At 41.3% G+C, this 23,124-nt stretch overlaps 1 protein-coding gene and 1 pseudogene across 1 annotated transcript in view; both read left to right on the top strand.

Annotated features, from left to right (window-relative positions):
• LOC112078395 (5-hydroxytryptamine receptor 3A-like) overlaps positions 1-3,525 on the top strand; it is an 8,731-nt gene extending 5,206 nt beyond the window's left edge. Inside the window, exons 3-7 of the mRNA XM_070442040.1 lie at positions 1,053-1,222; positions 1,526-1,698; positions 1,935-2,145; positions 2,749-2,952; positions 3,233-3,525. Coding sequence (XP_070298141.1) covers positions 1,053-1,222; positions 1,526-1,698; positions 1,935-2,145; positions 2,749-2,952; positions 3,233-3,525 — 1,051 coding nt within the window. The remainder of the gene's footprint in view (positions 1-1,052; positions 1,223-1,525; positions 1,699-1,934; positions 2,146-2,748; positions 2,953-3,232) is intronic.
• Positions 3,526-11,279: 7,754 nt separating this feature from the next.
• On the top strand, positions 11,280-18,261 carry LOC139026725 (5-hydroxytryptamine receptor 3A-like; annotated as a pseudogene).
• Positions 18,262-23,124: the final 4,863 nt, after the last annotated feature.

Raw genomic sequence — 23,124 nt, 5'->3', positions numbered from 1 at the left:
TGAGATTTCAATTGGGAAACCAGAGTTTCTAAGGGACCATTCTTTTGCAGTTCTACTGCTTCCACTGGATGTCAACAGTCTTTAGAAATTGGTTGAGGTTATTCCTTTGTGTAATGAAGAAGTACGCGCCATCTTGAAGGAGGTTGAAAAGAGAGTGACCTCAAAAACAAAAAACATCTGGGTTTCGCCTGCTAAATAAGTTCTGTTATACTCACAGACATGATTCAAACAGTTTTAGAAACTTCAGAGTGTTTTCTATCTAAATCTACAAATAATATGCATGTCTTATCTTCTGGGGATGAGTAGCTGGCAGTTTAATTTGGGCATGCTTTTCATCCAAAATTCCGAATGCTGCCCCCTACCCAAGAGAAGTTAAAGTATGTCCCAGTTTAGGTCACCTAACAGCACAAGCTCTGAAGATAGATGGGGGGCAATCAATTCACATATGGTGTCCAGGGCACAGCTGGGGGCAGAAGGTGGTCTATAGCAAGYGGCAACGTTGAGAGACTTGTTTCTGGAAAGGTGGATTTTTAAAAGTAGAAGYMCCCTTTGGCGGTTCTATCTTGTCAGAAAAATGTTATAGTTAGGGATGAAAATGTCAGGGTTTTTGGTGGTCTTCCTAAGCCAGGATTCAGACACGGCTAGGACATCCGGGTTGGTAGAGTGTGCTAAGGCAGTGAATAAAACAAACTTAGGGAGGAGGCTTCTAATGTTAACATGCATGAAACAAAGCACTGCAATTACTCAGACGCCATTCATTTGGCTCTACTACTACCAAACGTTGAGTTCTCTATATTTCTAGCATTACTATTGTTTCAGAGTACTTCATGATTTACGCAAAGCATATAAAATAGCCCTTGCAAAAAATYATATATACAGTATATAGCTTAAACAGACAAGTTTTGGAGGGGAAGGATATCCTTACAAACATTTTAATTCTGTCCCTTTTTATTGCACTTGTAACTGATTCAGTCACTATTTAAAAAAATAAAACGTGATTTATATCATGACCATGGTTTGAAGTTGTCCCCCTATTTCACCCTGTTTTACAGTATGGACGAAAACAGAGCTCCCRTCATCCCTTATGTGTACATTAAGCACACTGGTAAAGTGCGAGACGCCGAACCTGTCAGAGTGGTTAGCTCCTGTAACCTGGASATCTACACCTTCCCCTTTGACGTCCAGAACTGCACCTTCACCTTCAACTCCTACATCCACCGCGGTAAGAYGTCAACGCAACCATGATTTAGGACTTCTTTGAACATAAGGATCCKATGCCAAACCCCTCGCTCCTTCTCTCCCCAAAAAACATCCTGACTCTCTCTTGTGTTCTGAAATGATAGGTATGAAACAGGGTTGTCCACTGAGTCCATTGAAGTATTTGATATATTACTCGKTGTCAACCAAGGGATCTGTTTGCTATTAGGCCCAAGTTTACCATCCCCTCAGTACAGATCATGTTCTGCTTCCATATAGATTCAGCGCATTCATCCCAGGATGACCCATTCCTTAATCTCCCCTGCAGTGTCGGACATAAGGATTATCTTAGGGAAGAAGGTGGAGGACATCCTGAAACGCTCCATTAGCGTGTTGTCCACTGAAGGGGAGTGGGAGCTGATGGACATCAAATCCAGGAGGTTAAATTTATCAGCACTCGATCAGGGAGAAAGCAACCCCTATGATGAGCTCTACTTCCACGTACGAACCCAAAGCACTGCAATTTCTCAGACGCCATTAGTTTGGCTCTACTACTACAGAACGTTGAGTTCTCTATATTTCTAGCATTACTTTTGTTTCAGAGAGTACTTCCTGTTTCACACATAGGATGCTAACCCAGCTAATTATGGCTTTGTCATGTCTGAAATGGGAATATATTGCATAACACCAAATCACCCTTGAAGGTTGTCATTGACCGTTGTGTCTCTGAACTGTAGATTKTCCTGAGGCGCAGAGCAACCCTCTATGTGGTGAACCTCCTGATCCCCAGCTTCTTTCTCATCACTGTGGATCTCTTCAGCTTCCTGCTGCCTCCCCARAACGTGGACCGCTCCTCCTTCAAGATGAGCCTTATTTTTGGCTACTCCGTCTTCCTGCTCATCGTGAATGACCTGCTGCCAGTCACAGGAAGCACCATACCATTGATAAGTGAGTATGAGAGCCTCCCAGGTGGCGCAGTGGTCTAAGGCACTGCATCGCAGCAACAGAGCCCAGGCTCTGCCGCAGCCGGCTGGTGACCGGGAGGTCCATGGGGCGACGCAGAGCGTTGTCCGGGTTAGGGAGGGTTTGGCTGGCAGGGAATCCTTGTCTCATCATGCACTAGTGACTCCTGTGGCGGGCCGGGTGCAGTGCAGGTGTATGGTGTTTCCTACGGCACATTGGTGAGGCTGGCTTCTGGGTTGGATGTGCATTGTGTCAAGAAGCAGTGCGGCTAGGTTGGGTTGTGTTTCAGAGGATGCATAGCTCTCGACCTTAGCCTCTCCTGAGTCTGTGTGGGAGGTGCAGTGATGAGACAAGACTGTAACTACTACAAATTGGATACCGTGAAAAGGGGGTCAAAAAAAGATAAGTGAGTATGAAAACATGTGTACTGGAAACACCATTTTTGTCGTAAGTCGTAGATGTTCACTTTGTGTTATTTAATTAGCTGGTTAGGGGAAGTGTCTTTTTTTTAAGTCCACTTCCTTTGTCCTCCTAAGAGTGGCTGAATATTTTCCTCTCTTCACCTCCCTCCTCCTCCTGCCCATGCAGATGTGTTTTTCGCTATCTGCTTGGCTCTGATGGTGGCCAGCCTGCTGGAGACTATTCTCATCACCAACCTCCTGGTCGGCTCCAGTAACTTCCACCCAGTGCCTGGCTGGGTCCGAGTGCTCGTCCTTCACTTCATGGGCACCCTCGTCTGGCTGCCTCAGAATTCAAGAGAGGACAAGATCATCCTCAATCCAGTTGCAGGAGGTACCCCTGATCTGATCCTTCCAKGGAGTTACAATTACACAGACTTTCATTCAATTAGCAGATCCTTGTCTTGTCTTGTCCCAACCCAAAGCAATATTGTGAAGCATTCAATTATAGGCCTGAACTGTAACATAAATGCAGGTATCACCCTGAGAAATSTTTGCAGCCATTTGATTAGACAGTATTGTACTATCCAGGTACATTAATAATTTCCRTCTTTAGGAGGTACATTCAAAATGTCTCCTTTCTCCCTTCCTTCCCTCTTTTCTCTAACAAACAGACTTGAAAGTMTGCCCTCTAGTGTCGGTGGAGAGACAGGTTCAAACAGGAGAACCAGGTGAGATGTGGGCAGAGGCAGGCAATTCAGCCCTGGCGGAGCTGAGGAAGCTGGGCAATGACCTGCAGTCCATCCGCCTCCATATGGTCCAGCATGTGGACGGGAACCAGATCTCCCAGGACTGGATGCAGGTGGGCTACATCCTCGACCGGCTGCTGTTTGGCGTCTACTGCATCTTCATCACMTTCAGCTTCATCGTCATCCTCAGCATCTGGAGTAATTCGTACAACCAGTGATGTAATAAATAAAAAATTGGTGGTTAAACGCCATTCGTTGTGAAATAAGTAACGCTCCCTATATTTTCTTAGCATTTTTCCAGTATAGGTGGCTAAATGTTTGTGTTAAAATACAAAATGTGTGGAAATAGTGCTTACCCTCCACTACACCACCTCGTACAAGACTTAAGAGTCTACCATGTTGTCAACTGCTGTTTAGATTAAAAACAATTACCTTAAAATTCAATAACTTTACAATCGTTTGTTTGATCTTCTGGCTGCACTGAGTAGGTATGTTGACTTATATTTTACTATATTAGAGGAAATATATTTTATTTGTCAAAAACATACTGTCACGAAAACCACTGTTTCATTACTAACAACAATTCATTGGGGTTATCTGAGAGTTTTGAATTGTAAGTTGATGGTGGATCAATGATGATGATGATGATGATGAAATCTGTCACGCAAGACATGGATCAATGACACGTAAAGTAGGGGATCATCAAAAAACCACATCCTTGTTTGATTTGAGTGTCGACATACAGGAAGTTATTTTGGGGTATTTTTATTAGGAATCTCCATTTGCTGTTACAAAGCAGCAGCTACTCTTCTGGGGTCCACACAAAACATGAAACATGACAAAACACAGAACATTAATAGACAAGAACAGCTCAAGGACAGAACTACATGCATTAAAATGGCACACATAGACTACATGTCAATACATACACACAATATCTAAGTCATGATAGGGGAGAGGCATTGTGCCATGAGGTGGTTGCTTTACTTTGTTTTTGAAAACAGGTTTGCTGTTCATTTGAGAAATATGAGATGGAAGTGAGTTTCAGGCAATAATGGCTCTATATAATTTGTACCACTTTCTTGATTTTGTTCTGGATTTGGGGACTGTGAAAAGACCCCTTGGTGGCAATGTTCTGGTGGGAGTAAGTGTGGTGTGTCAAAGCTGTGTAAGTTGACTGTGGAAAACCATTTGGAATTTGCAACATATGAAATGTTTCTTCTAAAAAAGAAGAAGTGATGCAGTCAGTCTCTCCTCAACTCTTAGCCAAGAGAGACTGGCATGCATAGTATTTATATCAGCCCTCTGATTACAATGAAGAGCAAGACGTGCCGCTCTGTTCTGGGCCAGCTGCAGCTTAACTAGGTCTTTCTTTGGCAGCACTTGACCACATGATTGGACAATAATCAAGACAAAACTAGAGTCTGCAGGACTGTTTGAAATGTGGTGTCAAAAAGCAAGCCTCTCTTTATTATGGACATACCTCTCCCCATCTTATATTTCTCTCACTAACTTTAAACATCAGCTCTCTGAGCAACTAACTGATCGCTGCAGCTTTACATAGCCCATCTGTAAATAGCCCATCCAATCTACCTACCTCATCCCCATATTGTTTTTATTTACTTTTCTGCTCTTTTGCACACCAGTATTTTTACTTGCACATCATCATCTGCACATCTATCACTCCAGTGTTAATCTGCTAAATTGTAATTACTTCCCTACTATGGCCTATTTATTGCCTTACCTCCTCACGCCATTTGCACACACAGTATATAGACTTTCTTTTTGTCTATTGTGTTATTGACTGTACGTTTGTTTATTCTATGTGTAACTCTGTGTTGTTGTTTTTGTCGCACTGCTTTGCTTTATCTTGGCCAGGTTACAGTTGTAACTGAGAACTTGTTCTCAACTGGCCTACCTGGTTAAATAAAGGTGAAATAAAAATAATAACAAATCTTTACAACCATTGAATCTATGTGTTTTGACCATACCAGTTTACAATCTAAGGTAACACCAAGTGATTTCGTTTCCTCAAATTGTTCAACAGCCACACTTTCATTACAAGATTCAGCTGAGGTCTCAAACTTAGGGAATGATTTGTATCAAATACAATGCTCTTAGTTTTAGAGATGTTCAGTTCCAGTTTGTTACTGGCAACCCATTCCAAATCTGACTACAACTCCTTGTTTCAGTGACTTCATTAGCTGTGTTTGCTGAAACGGACATGGTTGAATCATCAGCATACATAGACACACAGGCTTTGTTTAATGCCAGTGGCAGGTCATTGGTAAAAATAGAAGAGCAGATTTATCAGTGGTGACAGTGTTTCCTAGCCTCAGTGCAGTGGGCAGCTTTTTTCGCCTTATTTGTAACTTATTTTGTACATAATATTTCTGCGACCGGGTCTTATGATCGAAAAGAGCTTCTTGATATTAGGGCAGCGATTACTCACCCCATACTGGAGGAATTCTTCTTCAACGAGTCGGACGGGAAGGATTTACTCCAGACACCCGACAAGGCCCTCATCCCCGTCATTCACAGGAGGAAAATACTGAGATATCCTGGATAACAGTCCGGGTGCCTTGTAAGGATCCGTTGCAGAGAGGGTAATCTACCTTTACCATCGGTCCTATTAGCCAACGTACAATTCAAAGAGTCTTGGCTGAACGACGACATGATTAACATACAGCTGGTGGGTTTTCGGCAGGATAGAACAGGGGCCTCTGGTAAGACAAGGGGCGGCGGCCTATGTACATTTGTAAACAACAGCTGGTGCACGAAATCTAAGGAAGCCTCGAGGATTTGTAGGATTTGCACCTCACCTGAGGTAGAGTATCTCATGATAAGCTGTAGACCACACTATTTACCAAGAGAGTTTACATCTATATTCTTCATAGCTGTCTATATACCACAAAAAACTGATGCTGGCACTAAATCCGCACTCAATGAGCTGTATACGGCTAGAAGCGAACAGGAAAAGGCTCATCCAGAGGCGGTGCTCCTAGTCGCCGGGTACTTTAATGCAGGGAAACTTAAATATGTTTGACCTAATTTCTATCAGCATGTTAAATGTGCAACCAGAGGAAAAACCTCTAGACCACCTTTACACCACACACAGAGACGTGTACAAAGCTCTCCCTTGCCATCCATTTGGCAAATCTGACCATAATTCTATCCTCCTGATTCCTGCTTAGAAGCAAAAACTAAAGCAGGAAGCACCACTGACTCGGTCAGATGAAGCAGATGCTAAGCTACAGGACTGTTTTGCTAGCACAGACTGGAATATGTTCCGGGATTCTTCTGATGGCATTGAGGAGTACACCTCATCAGCCACTGGCTTCATCGATAAGTGCATAGATGATGTCGTCCCGACAATGACAGTACGTACATACCCCAACCAGAAGCCATGAATTACAGGCAACATCCACACTGAGCTAAAGGATAGAGCTGCCGCTTTCAAGGAGTGGGACTCTAACCCGGAAGCTTAAAATAAATCCCGCTAAGCACTCCGACGAACCATCAAACAGGCAAAGCGGCAATACAGGACTAAGATTGAATCGTACTACACCGGCTCCAACGCTCATTGGATGTGGCAGGGCTTGCAAACTATTACAGACTATAAAGAGAAGCACAGCCACGAGCTGCCCTGTGACATGAACCTACCAGATGAGCTAAATTACTTGTATGCTCGCTTCGAGGCAAGTAACACTGAAACATGCATGAGAGCACCAGCTGCTCCGGACGACTGAGTAATCACGCTCTCCGTAGCCGATGTGAGTAAGACCTTTAAACAGGTCAACATTCACAAGGCTGCAGGGCCAGACAGATTACCAGGACGTGTACTCCAAGTATGCCCTGACCAACTGGCAAGTGTCTTCACTGACATTTTCAACCTCTCCCTGACTGATATCTGTAATACTAACATCCACTCCAATTTGCATACTGCCCCAACAGATCCACAGATGATGCAATCTCTATTGCACTCAAGACTGCCCTTTCCCATCTGAATAAAAGAAACACCTATGTGAGAATGCTATTCACTGACTACAGCTCAGCAATCAACACCATGGTGCCCTCAAAGCTCATCACCAAGCTAAGGACCCTGGGAATAAAAACCTCCCTCTCCAACTGGATCCTGGACTTCCTGACGTGCCTCCCCCAGGTGGTAAGGGTAGGGAACAACACATCCGCAACGCTGATTCTCAACACAAGGGCCCCTCAGGGGTGTGTGCTCAGTCCCCTCCTGTACTCCCTGTTCTCTCATGAATGCATGGCCAGGCACGACTCCAACACCATCATCAAGTTTGCCGATGACACAACAATGGTAGGCCTGATCACCGAMAACAATGAGACAGACTATAGGGAGAAGGGTTAAAAACCTGGTCTTGTGGTGCCAGGWCAACAACCTCTCCCTCAATGTGATCAAGACAAATTGTGGACTACATTAAAAGGAGGACCGAGCACTCCCCTTCTCATCGAAAGGGCTGTAGTAGAAAAGGTTAGAGCTTCAAGTTCCTGGTGTCCACATCACCAACAAACTATCATATTCTGAACACACTAAGACAGTCGTGAAGAGGCACGACAAAGCCTATTCCCCTCAGGAGACTGAAGATTTGGCATGGGTCTTCAGATCCTCAAAAGGTTCTACAGCTGCACCATCGGAGAGCATCCTGACTGGTTGCATCACTGCCTGGTATGGCAGCTGCTTGGCCTCAAGGCACTACTAGACCGCAAGGCACTACAGAGAGTAATGAGTACGGCTAGTACATCACAGGGACCAAGCTTCTTGCCATCCAGGACCTCTATACCAGGCAGTGTCAGAGGAAGGCCTAAAAATTGTCAAAGACTCCAGCCACCTAGTCATAGATTTTCTCTTTGCTACCGTACGGCAAGCGGTACCAGTCGCCAAGTAGAGGACCAAAGGAATCTTAACAGAGTTCTACCCCCAAGCTATAAGACTCCTGAACAGCTAATCAAATGGCTACCCAGACCCCTCTTTTACGCTGTTGCTACTCTCTGTTTATACTATGCATAGTCACTTTAACTCTACCTACATGTACAGTACATATTACCTCGACTAATTGTATAATGTATAATGGTTATATTGTTCAGTGTAAACAGAAAGGTGTTAATCTGTCAAGGTTTTTTTAAGTAAAAATGTCCTCTAAAAATACCTTATTAAAAAGTGATTACTAATTTTAGAGGAATTGAATGTTATTATATTACTGAGAATGATACATTTTGGCAATAGGTGGTAGCCTGCAGCATTAGCTGAATGGTGAGGTTTTACCAACTTGAAACAATATAGTATACTATGTTGCATGATACAAGTTGTCATTTTTGGATGTTGCCAATGTCCCTTATGAATAACCTTAGCCATATTATTATTATTGACAGTGGTGTAAAGTACTTATGTAAAAATACTTTAAAGTACTACTTAAGAGTTTTTAGTAGGTATATGCACTTTCTTTTAATATTTATATTTTTGCCAACTTTTACTTTGACTTATTACTAAAGAAAATAATGTACTTTTTCTTCATACATTTTCCCTGACACCCAAAAGTACATTTTGACAGGAAAATGGTCCAATTCACACACTTGTCAAGACAACATCCCTGGTCATCCCTACTGCCTCTGATCTGGAGGACTCAATAAACACATATACAAAACGTGTAAATTCGGCCTGAGTGTTGGAGTGTACCCCTGGCTATCCATAAATAAATCAAAACAAGAAAATGGTGCTGTCTGGTTTGCTTAATATGAGGAATTTGAAATGATATATCATTTTAGATTTGAGCAATTCCATGTACTTTGATTCTGACGTATATTTGAAAACAAATACTTTTAAACATTTACTCAAGTAGAATTTTACTGGGGGATCCCATTTTACTCATATTCTTTACTTTTACTTCATATGAAAATGAGTACTTTTTTCAACACTGCTTGTTGATTAGGTTCCATTGATACTAAAGCTCTTAATACTGTGCATGTGCTCTTCTTACCCTTGTCTTTCCTACCCKCTCTCTTTCTTTCTCTCTCTCTTTATCTCTCATTATTTCTTTCTCTCTTTCTTTCTCTCTTTATCTCCCCTCTTCCTTTGCTCTCCATACCTCTCTCTCTCTCTCCATCCATCTTTCCTTAAGTCATGAAATAATTCCAGGACTCATATTATCGCCCGTCTATAATTAAATTATCAGCCTCTATGTTGTATCAGACACGAGATAGAGAATAAACATAACCATACAATTAATAGCACAAGTTATATAACAAATGATTTGGGTGGGAGAGCTGAATGGGGGGACATTGGGACACCTGTTCCTTCGTGTGCTGAGGTGAACCCCCAGCTCATTTCCATAGCCCAGTACGTGTATTGTCTGCAGAGCTGTGGTACACTATCGTCCGATGCCCACTGGTTGCACTTGTTGCATAGGTTGGTACACCACAGCTCTGGGGTGAAATGTCCCCTAGGTACAGATCTAGGATCAGCTTCTCCTCCACCAATCCTAACCTTAACCATTAGTGTGGAAAATGATACACTGACCCAGGATCAGCTTCTATGGGCAACTTCACCCTCCACCACAGCCATTTACTGTGGCTCACGCCTGTTTTGAATCCAACCACCTGCAGGTAAAGTAGCTCTGTACCACAAGAGTTCACCTGCTCTCCTGACCACCTCATTTGCTCCAAGGTTTATGGATCTCACTCATGGTCTTCTCTGTTTGCTAGGAATATTGTTTTTTTGTTTTTTACAAGTCCTATGTTTAGTTTATTGTAGAATCAAGAAATCACTAAATCTTTGTGTCACTTCTAAGGTATCAGAGATCTTTGTGTCCGTAGATTTGTGTTCAAAGTTGAAAATAGTCTGGAGCTGTAAGATTTTCTGTGGAWTTTCCAACAGCAACTTATGATATGACAATACATCAACATAAGTGTTTAACTATGCAAATTAGTCTGTATATATAAAATGTGTTGCAGCTGGTGAAGAGATGCCATCGTTATGGGAGTRAGGTAACAAAGCTTTGCTCTAGATAGTTCTTCAGCCAAACTGTAGGATTGAAACGGTCAACAGTAGTTTGCAAAAACTTGCAGCTTGCTGTTTGATGGCAGCCAAGGATTTTTCCAAAACGGGGGTAAATATCTTTCATTCTAATGCCTTTCGTTACATATGGGGGTTGTACCTTACACATGTTTTGTGCCTGTCTGTTGTGCTTCAATGCATTACTGTAATTTCTCAAAACGTTTGTTAAGTGTCATTTGAGGTTAATTAAGTTGTGAATTCATAAAGTAATTCATGGTGTTATACACATTGTGTTAATTATCAAACATACACTAAACAATGGACCGTATATATCTAATATATCATTTGACCTTTGAACCTAACAGTGAATTTTTTTAAATGACTATTTCAGTCTCAACGATGGTCGGTCCGTTCCCACCAGGTTCTGTTCATCATCTGCTGCATGATGGTACAGGGTAGGTACAGCTTGTACACGGGGAAAAATTAGTAAAGTCAACTAAATTATGTTAAGTAAAGTTAAAATATTCTAGTTGAGTAAAAGTTGGCGTTAATATATTATTTCGTTTATGTTTTCTTTTTGATATTACTTGGGGTAGCTGTTACTTTAGCGATCAAGTTCATGACATAATGCATTTGTAGGGTTAGAGTCAATTCATTTCACTATCATATGAAAAAGTAGCAAGGTCTTCATCATTCTAAGAAGATTCTAATAATGATATCTACAATACGCAAGAACCCCATTAGTTGGTCAAATGAAAGACTTTTCACTGAAGATGTTGAGATATTTGACCTCATTAAACAGATTCTCKTATCCAGAGCRACATACAGTASTGAGTGAATACATTCTCATCCTGGTCCTCYGTGGGAATTGAAMCCACAACTCTGGCRTTGCAACTGCCATGTTCTACTAACTGAGGAACAYAGGACCATATCAAMAHMBCAATATAAAGCASCATGGTTACCATTGTTTCCCCAGCGCCATGCCTGAGGTGTAAGATAGTGGTGAACTGCACCAACCCCAACACCATATCCCTTCTGGCCGCCCTGGAGAACGTSATGAAGTTGTACTCCATACGACCTGTCATGAACCYYTCAACCCCCACCAACATCAGCATGTACTTCACTCTCTACGGCATCCTGGGTGTGGTAAGGAGTAGTAGGACAGCATCCCTTTCAACTAGTTCACCTGAGGAGACATACCATTAAATCCATCAATGTATTTGACATGTGCTATATAGTTCTGAATGTTCCTCCACATCATGTTTTGTAGATTTATTGAAAATGTTTACTTTATTGCCTTTACTTTGTATCCTACAACAAAAAGTAATTMTCTTCTCAGGAAGAAAAAGCACAACTGTTGAACACATACATTTGGCTGGTGAAGGTAAACGTATTATTTTATTATTTTTGCAAGTATATGTACACAGTGTATGGGAGTCATTTTCAATGTGCACTTTGGTTTTTTTTATTTTCCTACAGCACCTGTGTTAAGGACGTTACTTCACATTACTTCATATTTGTTCAGGCACCAATATGTACTGGAAGGCAATAGTGATAGATAATTATGTTAAAACAAACAAACAAAAAAATGTATCTTTGAATGTATCAGAATCCAAAACATCATATTATAATTTTGAATGCTGCTTACAAACATATTGTATTGTTGCTAATGTGTTGTTTCAGGAATGGGAGAATGAATTTTTCAGCTGGGACCCAGTCCAATGCGGCTCTACCAATATTTCTCTCCCCAGGGAAAGGTTCTGGTCACCAGATGTGGTAATCAATGAATTGTGAGTTAAACATCTCTATAGTCTATATAGATACGATATACTTATTTTTTTGATGGAACATTGAATTTGGTCTTACTGCTATTAGCCCATACTGTAGGTACAGTACATATTGAATAACAGATTAATTCATGGAAAAACAGTTTTTTTTACTAGATCAGGGAATGTGAAAATGTTTAGACCAATATTTAACCTATTTAAAACTGCTTCCATGCAGTGGTGGAAAAGAACCCAAAAGTAAAGATACTTTAATAGAACATGACTCAAATCAAATCAAATTGTATTTGTCACATGTGCCRAATACAACAGGTATAGATAGACCTTACAGTGAAATGCTTACTTACAAGCACTTAACCCAACAATGCAGTTTAAAGAAAAATAATTAAGTAAAAAATAGATAAGTAAATAATATATATTTTTTAAATAAGTAACTAATAAGAGCAGCACTAAAAACAATAGCGAGGCTATATACAGGGGGTACCGGTACAGAATCAATGGTTAGTTAAGGTAATTGAGGTAATATGTACATGTAGGTAGAGTTAGTGACTAAAAGAGGGGTGGGGCAATGCAAATAATCTGGGTAGCTATTTGATTTGCTGTTCAGAAGTCTTATGGCTTGGGGGTAAATGCTGTGAAGAAGCCTTTTGGACCTAGACTTGGCGCTCTGGTACCGCTTGCTGTGCGGTAACAGAAAGAGCAGTCTATAACTAGGGTGGCTGGAGTCTTTGACAATTTTAAGGGCCTTCCTCTGACACCGCCTGGTATAGAGGTCCTGGATGGCAGGAAGCTTGGCCCCAGTAATGTGCTGTGCCCTATGCACTACTCTCTGTAGTGACTTGCGGTCGGAGGCCCGAGCAGTTGCCATACCAGGCAGTGATGCAACCAGTCAGGATGCTCTCGACGGTGCAGCTGTAGAACTTTTTGAGGATCTGAGGACCCATGCCAAATCTTTTCAGTCTCCTGAGGGGGAATAGACTTTGTCGTGCCCTCTTCACGACTGTCCTTGTGTGTTTGGACCATGATAGTTTGTTGATGATGTGGACATCAAGGAACTTGAAACTCTCAACCCGCTCAAGTACAGCCCCGTCGATGAGAATGAGGGCGTGCTCGGTCCTCCTTTTCCTGTAGTCCACAATCATCTCTTTTTTGATAAGTGAAGTGAAGACACTTGCCAGTTGGTCAGAGCATGCTCGGAGTACACATCCTGGTAATCCGTCTGTTCTTACAGCCTTGTGAATGTTGACCTGTTTAAAGGTCTTACTCACATTAGCTACGGAGAGCGTGATCACACAGTCGTCCAGAACAGCTGATGATATCATGCTTGTTTCAGTGTTGCTTGCCTCGAGGTGAGCATAGAAGTAATTTAGCTCGTCTGGTAGGCTTGTGTCACAGGGCAGCTCGTGGCTGTGCTTCCCATTGTAGCCTGTAATAGTTTGCAAGCCCTGCCACATCCGACGAGCGTCGGAGCCGGTGTAGTACGATTCAATCTTTGTCCTGTATTGACACTTTGCCTGTTTGATGGTTCGTCGGAGGGCTTAGCGGGATTTCTTATAAGCTTCCAGGTTAGAGTCCCGCTCCCTGAAAGAGGCAACTCTACCCTTTAGCTCAGTGCGGATGTTGTCTGTAATCCATGGCTTCTGGTTGGGGTATGTACGTACAGTCACAGTGGAGACGACATCATCAATGCACTTATTGATGAAGCCAGTGACTGATGTGGTATACTCCTCAATGCCATCGGAAGAATCCTGGAACATATTCCAGTCTGTGCTAGCAAAACAGTCCTGTAGCTTAGCATCTGCTTCATCTGACCACTTTTTATTGACCGAGTCACTGGTGCTTCCTACTGTAGTTTTGCTTGTAAGCAGGAATGAGGAGGATAGAATTATGGTCAGATGTGCCAAATGGATGGCGAGGGGGACCTTTGTACACATCTCTGTGTGTGGAGTAAAGGTGGTCTAGAGTTTGTTTCCCTCTGGKTGCACATTTAACATGCTGGTAGAACTGAGGTAAAACAGATTTAAGTTTCCCTGCATTAAAGTCTCCGGCCACTAGGAGCACCGCCTCTGGATGAGCCTTTTCCTGTTCGCTTCTAGCCGTATACAGCTCATTGAGTGCCGATTTAGTGCCAGCATCAGTTTTTGGTGGTATATTGACAGCTATGAAGAATATAGATGAAAACTCTCTTGGTAAATAGTGTGGTCTACAGCTTATCATGCGATACTCTACCTCAGGCGAGCAAAACCTCGAGACTTCCTTAGATTTCGTGTACCAGCTGTTGTTTACAAATATACATAGACCGCCATCCCTTGTCTTACAAGCGGTGGCTGTTCTATCCTTCTGAAAAAGCAGGAAACCCACCAGCTGTATGTTATTCATGTCTTCGTTCAGCCACGACTCTGTGAAACATAAGATATTACAGTTTTTAATGTCCCGTTGGTAGGATATACGTGCTCGTAGTTTGTCTATTTTATTATCCAATGATTTGACAGTGGCTAATAGGACCGACAGTAAAGGCAGATTACCCACTCGCCGTAGGATCCTTAGAAAGCCCCCTGATATCTCCGATATCTTCGTCTCTTTCTCCTGCGAATTAGTGGGATGAGTTCCTTGTCGAGTGTCTGGAGTAAATCCTACGCGTCCGACTCATTAAATAAAAAATATTCTTCCACTACAAGGAGAGGAATCGCTGTCCATATGTCTAGAATCTCTTTTCAGTCATAAGAGACGGTGGCAGAAACATTATACAAAATAAGTTACAAATAATGTGAAAAAACACACACAATTCCACAATAGGTTAGGGGACCGTAAAACGGCAGCCATCTCCTCCGGCGCCATTTTGAATTGAACAGTTAATAAATGGGTAGAGATATGACTCAAGTAAAAGTGAAAGTCACCCTGTAAAATAATATTTGAGTATAAGTCTAAAAGTATTTGGTTTTAAATATACTTAAGTATTTAAAGTAAAAGTAAAATGAGTGAGTCCGCCAGATCAGAGGCAGTAGGGATGACCAGGGATGTTGTCTTGATAGGGGCATTCAAAACGAGTACTTTTGGGTGTCTGGGAAACTGTACCTAAAAAGTCCATCATTTTCATTAGGAATGAAATGGAGTAAAAGTTGTCAAAAATATAAATAGTTAAGTACCCAAAAGATTACTTAGTAGTATTATTAAGTATTTTTACTTAAGTACTTTACACCACTGCTTCCATAAATATACTGTATATATATATATATATATATATATATGTACCTTCAGATGAGTCTTGTAATGCTTGTAAGTGTCCTAGAGCCAAACAAGCGACCTGTTCGTGAGAGTCTCACCTTTCGATAGAGGCGTAGCCCAAACTGTTCGCACAGAATTTGGCAGATCGGCAGTATCAACTTCAAACAAGTCTCGTGACACTTGTGGGCGTCGTAGAGCAAAACGGAGTACACCAACATATTTGTGAGAGTCTCATCTTTCTATAGAGTGGTCATATTAATTTGTTCGGACTCCACAGACGTCTTAGTGAGAGGAACAATTTTAGAGATGTATAACGTTCCGACAAACATCGCTGAGTCCGGCCACCTTCCACCGCAAATGCTGAAAGCCGTCATTGGCAGATGTGGTGGATTGAGACGCAGCCCACGCAAAAAAATATATCTCTATCTTAAACAGACAGATCTTTGTATTATGCTAATTAGAATTCTGCGGGAGAGCGGACATCTTAACAAACACTTTAATTCTGTCCCTTTTTATTGCACTAGTGACTGATTCAGTCAAGATTAAGGAATATAAAACATATGATTTATATCATGCCCATGGTTTTAAGTCGTCCCCATATTTCACCCTGTCTCACAGTATGGATCAAAGCACAGCTCCCATYGTCCCTTATGTGTACATTAAGCAYACTGGTATAGTGCGAGACGCCAACCCTGTCAGAGTGGTTAGCTCCTGTAAACTGGACATCTACACCTTCCCCTTTGACGTCCAGAACTGCACCTTCACCTTCAGATCCTACATCCACCACGGTAAGACGTCAACGCAACCACGCTTTAGGACTAACTTGACAATAAGGGTCCGATGCCAAACCCATCGCTCCTTCTCTCCCCAAAAAACATCCTGACTCTCTCTTGTGATCTGAAATGATAGGTATGAAACAGGGTTGTCCACTGAGTCCATTGAAGTATTTGATATATTACTCGGTGTCAACCAAGGGATCTGTTTGCTATTAGGCCCAAGTTTACCATCCCCTCAGTACAGATCATGTTCTGCTTCCATATAGGTTCAGCACATTCATCCCAGTATGTCCCATTCCTTTATCTCCCCTGCAGTGTCGGACATAAGGATTATCTTAGGGAGGAAGGTGGAGGACATCCTGAAACGCTCCATTAGCGTGTTGTCCACCGAAGGGGAGTGGGAGCTGATGGACATCAAATCCAGCAAGTTCAAGTTATCAWCATTCAATCAAGAAGAAAGCAACCCCTATGATGAGCTCTGCTTCTACGTACGAACCCAAAGCACTGCAATTTCTCAGACGCCATTCATTTGGCTCTACACTACAGAACGTTGACTTTTGTTTCAGAGAGTACTTCCTGTTTCACACATAGGATGCTAACCCAGCTATATATGGCTTTGTCTTATCTGAAATGGGAATATATTGCACGACACCAAATCACCCTTGCAGGTTGTCATTCACCATTTTGTCTCTGAACTGTAGATTGTCCTGAGGCGCAGAGCAACCCTCTACGTGCTGAACCTCCTGATCCCCAGCTGCTTCCTCATCACTGTGGATCTCTTCAGCTTCCTGTTGCCTCCCCAGAACGTGGACCGCTCCTCCTTCAAGATGAGCCTTATTTTTGGCTACTCTGTCTTCCTGCTCATCGTGAATGACCTTCTGCCCGTCACAGGTAGCACCATTCCACTGATAAGTGAGTATGAAAACATGTGTACTGGGAACACCATATAAGTCATAAATGTAGATGTAGATGTTTACTTTGTGTTATTGGATTAGCTGGTTAGGGTAAGTATCATTTTGAAGTCCACTTCCTTTGTCCTCCTAAGAGTTGCTGAATATTTTCCTCTATTCACCTCCCTCCTCCTCCTCCCGCCCATGCAGATGTGTTCTTCGCCATCTGTTTGGCTCTGATGGTGGCCAGCCTGCTGGAGACTATTCTCATCACCAACCTCCTGGTCGGCTCCAGTAACTTCCACCCAGTGCCTGGCTGGGTCCGAGTGCTCGTCCTGCGCTTCATGGGCACCCTCGTCTGGCTGCCTCAGAATTCAAGAGAGGACAAGATCATCCTCAATCCAGTTTCAGGAGGTACCCCTGATCTGATCCTTCCAGGGAGTTACAATTACACAGACGTTCAGGCAATTAGCAGATCCTTGTCTTGTCCAACCCAATGCAATATAGTGAAGCATTCAATCACAGGCCTGAACAGTATCAGAAATGCAGGTATCACTCTGAGAAATGTTTCCAGCCATTTGACTAGTCTAAGGTCCGACCTTTGACAGAATTGTACTTCCCACGTAAGTCAATAATTTGTGTCATTAGGAGGTATATTCATCATTTCTCATTTCTCCCTTCCTTCCCTCTTTTCTCTAAGTAACAGACTTGAAAGTCTGCCCTCTAGTGTCGGTGGAGAGACAGGTTCAAAAAGGAGAACCAGCTGAGATGTGGGCAGAGGCAGGCGATCCAGCCCTGGCGGAGCTGAGGAAGCTGGGTAATGACCTGCAGTCCATCCGCATCCATGTGGTCCAGCATGTGGACGGGAACCAGATCTCCCAGGACTGGRTGCAGGTGGGCTACATCCTCGACCGGCTGCTGTTTGGCGTCTACTGCATCTTCATCACCTTCAGCTTCATCGTCATCCTCAGCATCTGGAGTAATTCGTACAACCAGTGATGTACTAAATAAAAAAGGTGGTTAAACGCCATTCGTCGGGAATAAAGTAACGTTCCTTGTAATTTATAACCATTTTTCCATGATAGGTGGCTAAATGTTTGTGTTAAAATACAAAATGTGAGGAAATAGTGCTTACACTCCACTACACCACCGCGTACAAGACTTAGGAGTCTCCCATGTTGTTGACTGCTGTTTAGATTTTAAAACAATTACCTTAAAATTACCATAACTTTAACAATTGTTTGTTTGATCTTCTGGCTGCACTGAGTAGGTATGTTGACTTATATATTACTATATTAGAGGAAATATATTTTTATTTGTCAAATAAACATACTGTCACGAAAACCACTGTTTCATTACTAACAACAATTCATTGGGGTTATCTGAGACGTTTTCTGAATTGTAATGTTGATGGTGGATCAATGATGATGATGATGAAGATCTGTCACGCAAGACATGGATCAATGACATGCAAAGTAGGGGATCATCCAAAAACCACATCCTTGTTTGATTAGAGTGTCGACATACAGGAAGGTTTTTTTGGCATTTTATTAGGATCCCCATTTGCTGTTATAAAAGCATCGGCTACTCTTCCTGGGGTCCACAAAAAAAAAATTAAACATTACATAATAGAGAACATAAATAGACAAGAACAGCTCAAGGACAGAACTAAATTAATTTAAAAATGGCACACATAGCCTACATGTCAATACATACACACAATATCTAGATCAAGATAGGGGAGAGGCGTTGGTCCGCGAGGTGTTGCTTTACCAGTTTTTTAAAACCAGGTTTGCTGTTCATTTGAGTAAAATGAGATGGAAGGGAGTTCCATGCAATAACGGCTCTGTGTAATACTGTACGCTCTCTTGATTTTGTTCTGGATTTGGGGACTGTGAAAGACCCCTGGTGGCATGTCTGGTGGGGTAAGTTGTGTGTCAGAAATGTGTGTAAGTTGACTATGTACATTTTTTGAAATTTTCAACACATTATTGTTTCTTATAAAAAGAAGAAGTGATGCAGTTTCTCCTCAACTATTAGCCAAGAGAGACGGGCATGCATAGTATTTATATCAGCCCTCTGATTACAATGAAGAGCAAGACGTGCCGCTCTGTTCTGGACCAGCTGCAGCTTAACTAGGTCTTTCTTTGCAGCACTTGACCACATGACTGGACAATAATCAAGACAAAACTAGAGCCTGCAGAACTTTTTGGAGTGTGGTGTCAAAAAAGCAGAGCATCTCTTTATTATGGGCATACCTCTCCCCATCTTTACAACCATTGAATCTATATGTTTTGACCATGACAGTTTCTGATCTAAGGTAACACCAAGTAATTCAGTCTCCTCAACTTGTTTGACAGCCAGACCGTTCATTACCAGATTCAGGGTAATTGACTTCATTAGCTGTGGTTGCTGACACGTATATGGTTGAATCATCAGCATACATGGGCACGCAGGCTTTGTTTAATGCCAGTGGCAGGTCATTGGTAAAAATAGAAAAGAGTAGAGGGCCTAGAGAGCTGCCCTGCAGTACACCACACCCTGCATGTTTGACATTAGAGGCTTCCATTAAAGAAAACCCTTTGAGTTCTATTAGATAGATAGCTCTGAATACACAAAATGGCAGAGGTTGAAAAGCCATAAAACATATATTTTTCTCAACAACAGGTTATGGTCAATAATATCAAAGGCTGCACTGACATCTAACAGTTCAGCTTCCACAATCTTCAAATTATCAATTTCTTTCAACCAATCATCAGTGATTTATGGTAATGCAGTACATGTTGAGTACCCTTCTGTATAACCGTGCTGAAAGTCTGTTGTCAATTTCTTTACAGATAAATAGTATTGTATTTGGTCAAACACCATATTTTCCAAAGAGCTGTGTTGTGTAAAATTAGATCCAAAGATTATGGCAGGGACTGTTTCATGATATAATAGAAACATATTTAATAGAAGCAGCTGCTTTAATTTCACATTAAATATTTTTCTATTATATCATTAAATAGTCCCTGCCTTAATCTTTGGAACATATTTTCAACAAAAGTTGGTGCCGTGACCCGGATGAGAGTGTCCTGACTTGTTGATCCGTTTCCTCCGGCTTGGACTCAAAAATCCGTCTGGCCACAGCTTAAAAAGTTAAGATACTTTATTAAAAAATCTCTGTGAGGGACTGTCTGTTTTCCAGCCGAGCCTTAATGGTGAGAGATCTCTTGTCCTCCTCATACACAACATTTTGCGGTTCAGGTTTTCAGAACTGTTTTTCCTATAATAATTCATCTGGACAGATAATATTGATCAATAGTGGGTATTCGGAGTTTGACCACACTTTAAAGTATTCTGAGTTTGACTATACTTTAAAGCCCACATAATCACGTGATAGCCTACAGGAAAAGTATTCATAGTTTGACTGTACTTTAAAGTAGGTAGAAAAGTATTCAGAGTTTGACCTTAAAAATAAGGAAATTATTCGGAGTTTGACGAAATCATAATTTTTTTAATTCTTTTTTTAAAGCAATGTATTCTGAGTTTGACCGTACTTTAAGGATAGCATAGCCGGCCGGTAGAAAAGTATTGTGAGGTTGTATGTGTGGTATGTGGGTATAATGGGTTACAATAGATTTGATAAAGTAGCAATAAAAACAAAACTGAGAAAACTTTTTTTTTTTTAAATATACAACTTGGCGTCGGCTAATGGGGATCCTAATGAATCTAATCAAAATCATGATAAGTTTGATCTATACGGTGACTTTTTACTAAAGAGTGTTTCAACACAGAAATATATATCTTCTGTATTACAGTAAYGGGTGAATACCTCTTGGTTGTAAAACTTTATATATATATATATATATATATATATATATATATATATATATATATATATATATATATATATATATATATATATATATATATATATACAGTATATCATAATTATATATATATATATATATATATATATATACTTATATATTACTTATGATTGGTTGTACCTTAGGACCAGTGATGTTAGCTGACATCCAATTAAATGTGTGCCATTAGCAGAACCTATGGTGTGTTTAAGCTACAAAGACTTCTACAGGGCCAGTTTATCTCCCATAGGCACAGATGTATTGAACTCCCAAAAAAGAATTCAATGGCTGAGTGGTTACTGCAGGTGTTAAAAAAACAACTCTGTTGTGTTCGTGTGACCGATATCATGAGACTGTGATTAGAGGCCGCGTGTGCGTCCCTTTTCACACTATCGTGCCGACCCAAGATAAAACGGTACTAGCTAGCTCAGATGCTTTCAAGCACGGTTCAGTTTGGCCCAGCTTGCCTCAGTAGTGTGAAAAGGGTATTGGAGCTGTGGTCTCACAGTGTGTGTGTCTGCATTATAAGTCAATCACTCAGTTTGGTCCGAGCTGTGTTATGTGCAGGACATTTGGTTCACTAGTACCATCCAACAGCGCACAGTATGGGACAACCATGGAGATTCATTCTTACCTCAGGTTTCTTTCTATTGGCAGGTAATATCCTTCATTTGCTTCATCTGCATGTTAGATTTCAAGTTTTATTATGTTGTAAATTATTGTATGTGTTTTAAACAATATTTTGAACATTTTAAGCATGTTTTACTAGAAATGTAATTATCTAACTAGGCTGAGGCTGTGGGTACTCAGTTATTTTTTGAATTATTTCTCASCTGGAAAGTTCTGGGGTTTTTTCTTTTCAAAACTGGTTGAAGTGCTATTTTTAGGCCCTACGAGTGTGATACATTACACAGTAAATGAGAATCATTGCCTCCAGATAAATTCATTAGATTTAAAAAAAAAAAAATTGGCAATTTTTGATTTGACATTTTTTGGGGGTCCAGTGCAAACAAATACTTGTGTAAACACCCCCCAAAATGTCTAGATAAACAGTGAATCCTGGGTGCCAATATATTTGATCGCATCGGTAAGTGCTAGTAATGCTCATTAATCCAATGAAATATGCACAAAGGAAATACATTGAGTGGACAAAACAATATGAACACCTGCTCTTTCCATGACATAGGCTGATCAGGTGAATCCAGGTGAAAGCTATGATCCCTTCTGGATGTCAAATCCTCTTCAATCAGTGTAGATAAAGGGGAGGAGACAGGTTAAAGAAGGATTAAGCCTTGAGACATGGATTGTATATGTGTGCAATTCAGAAGGTGAATGGGAAAGACAAAAGATTTAAGTGCCTGGTTTGTGTCAGGGACAGCAACACTGCTGGGGTTTCTCACGCTAAACAGTTTCCCGTGTGTATCAAGAATGGTCCACCACCCAAAGGACATCCAGCCAGCTTGACACAACTGTGGGAAGCATTGGAGTCAACATGGGCCAGCATCCCTRTGGAACGCTTTCGACACCTTGTAGAGTCCATTCCCTGAAGAATTGAGTCTGTTCTGAGKGCAAAAGGGGAGGATGCAACTCAATATTAGGAAGATGTTCTTCATGTTTTGTCCACTCGGTGTAAGTTTAGATGTTCCGCATATGTATTTACATAAAAGTAACCTGTTTAAAATTGGTTCACTCTATCCCTGTGAGTAATGTCTTTTTCATTTGTTCATTTGTCCTTCTGGTTTGTTTTAAGGTATAATGTTTTGTTCAGTGTAAACAGAAAGGTGTTAATCTGTCAATGTTTGTTTGTAAAAAAATAAAAAAATAAAATGTCCCTCTAAAAATACCTTATTACAAACGTGAATGACGACTTTTTGAGAAATAGGTACATATAGTAGGCTACAGCATTAGCTGAATGGTGAGGTTGACCAACTTGACACAATATAGTATACYATGTTGCATGATATGAGTTTGTGCAGTTTTGAAAGTTTGGAGGTTGCTAATGTCCCCTACTTATGAATAACCTTGTCCTTATTGATTAGGTTCCATTGATACTATAGCATTTAATCCTATGGATGGGCTCCTCCTACCATCTCTCTTTCTGTCTCTCTTTATCTCTCTCTTTTTTTCTTTCTCTCTTTACCTCTTTCCTTTTGCTCTCTGCCGCTCTCACTCTCTCTCTTTCTATCTCTCTCCTCTATGCTCTTAAGTATATTTATGCCAGTGCGACTTGACCTGTAAAGAGGGCCACAGCGGTCCAACCTACGAGTCGATGC

The sequence above is a fragment of the Salvelinus sp. IW2-2015 genome, unplaced genomic scaffold (genome assembly GCF_002910315.2).
Source record: "Salvelinus sp. IW2-2015 unplaced genomic scaffold, ASM291031v2 Un_scaffold5624, whole genome shotgun sequence".
Lineage (NCBI taxonomy): Eukaryota > Metazoa > Chordata > Actinopteri > Salmoniformes > Salmonidae > Salvelinus > Salvelinus sp. IW2-2015.
The sequence above is the reverse complement of the archived record's forward strand: the minus strand, read 5'-3'. Positions and strand labels throughout refer to the sequence as shown.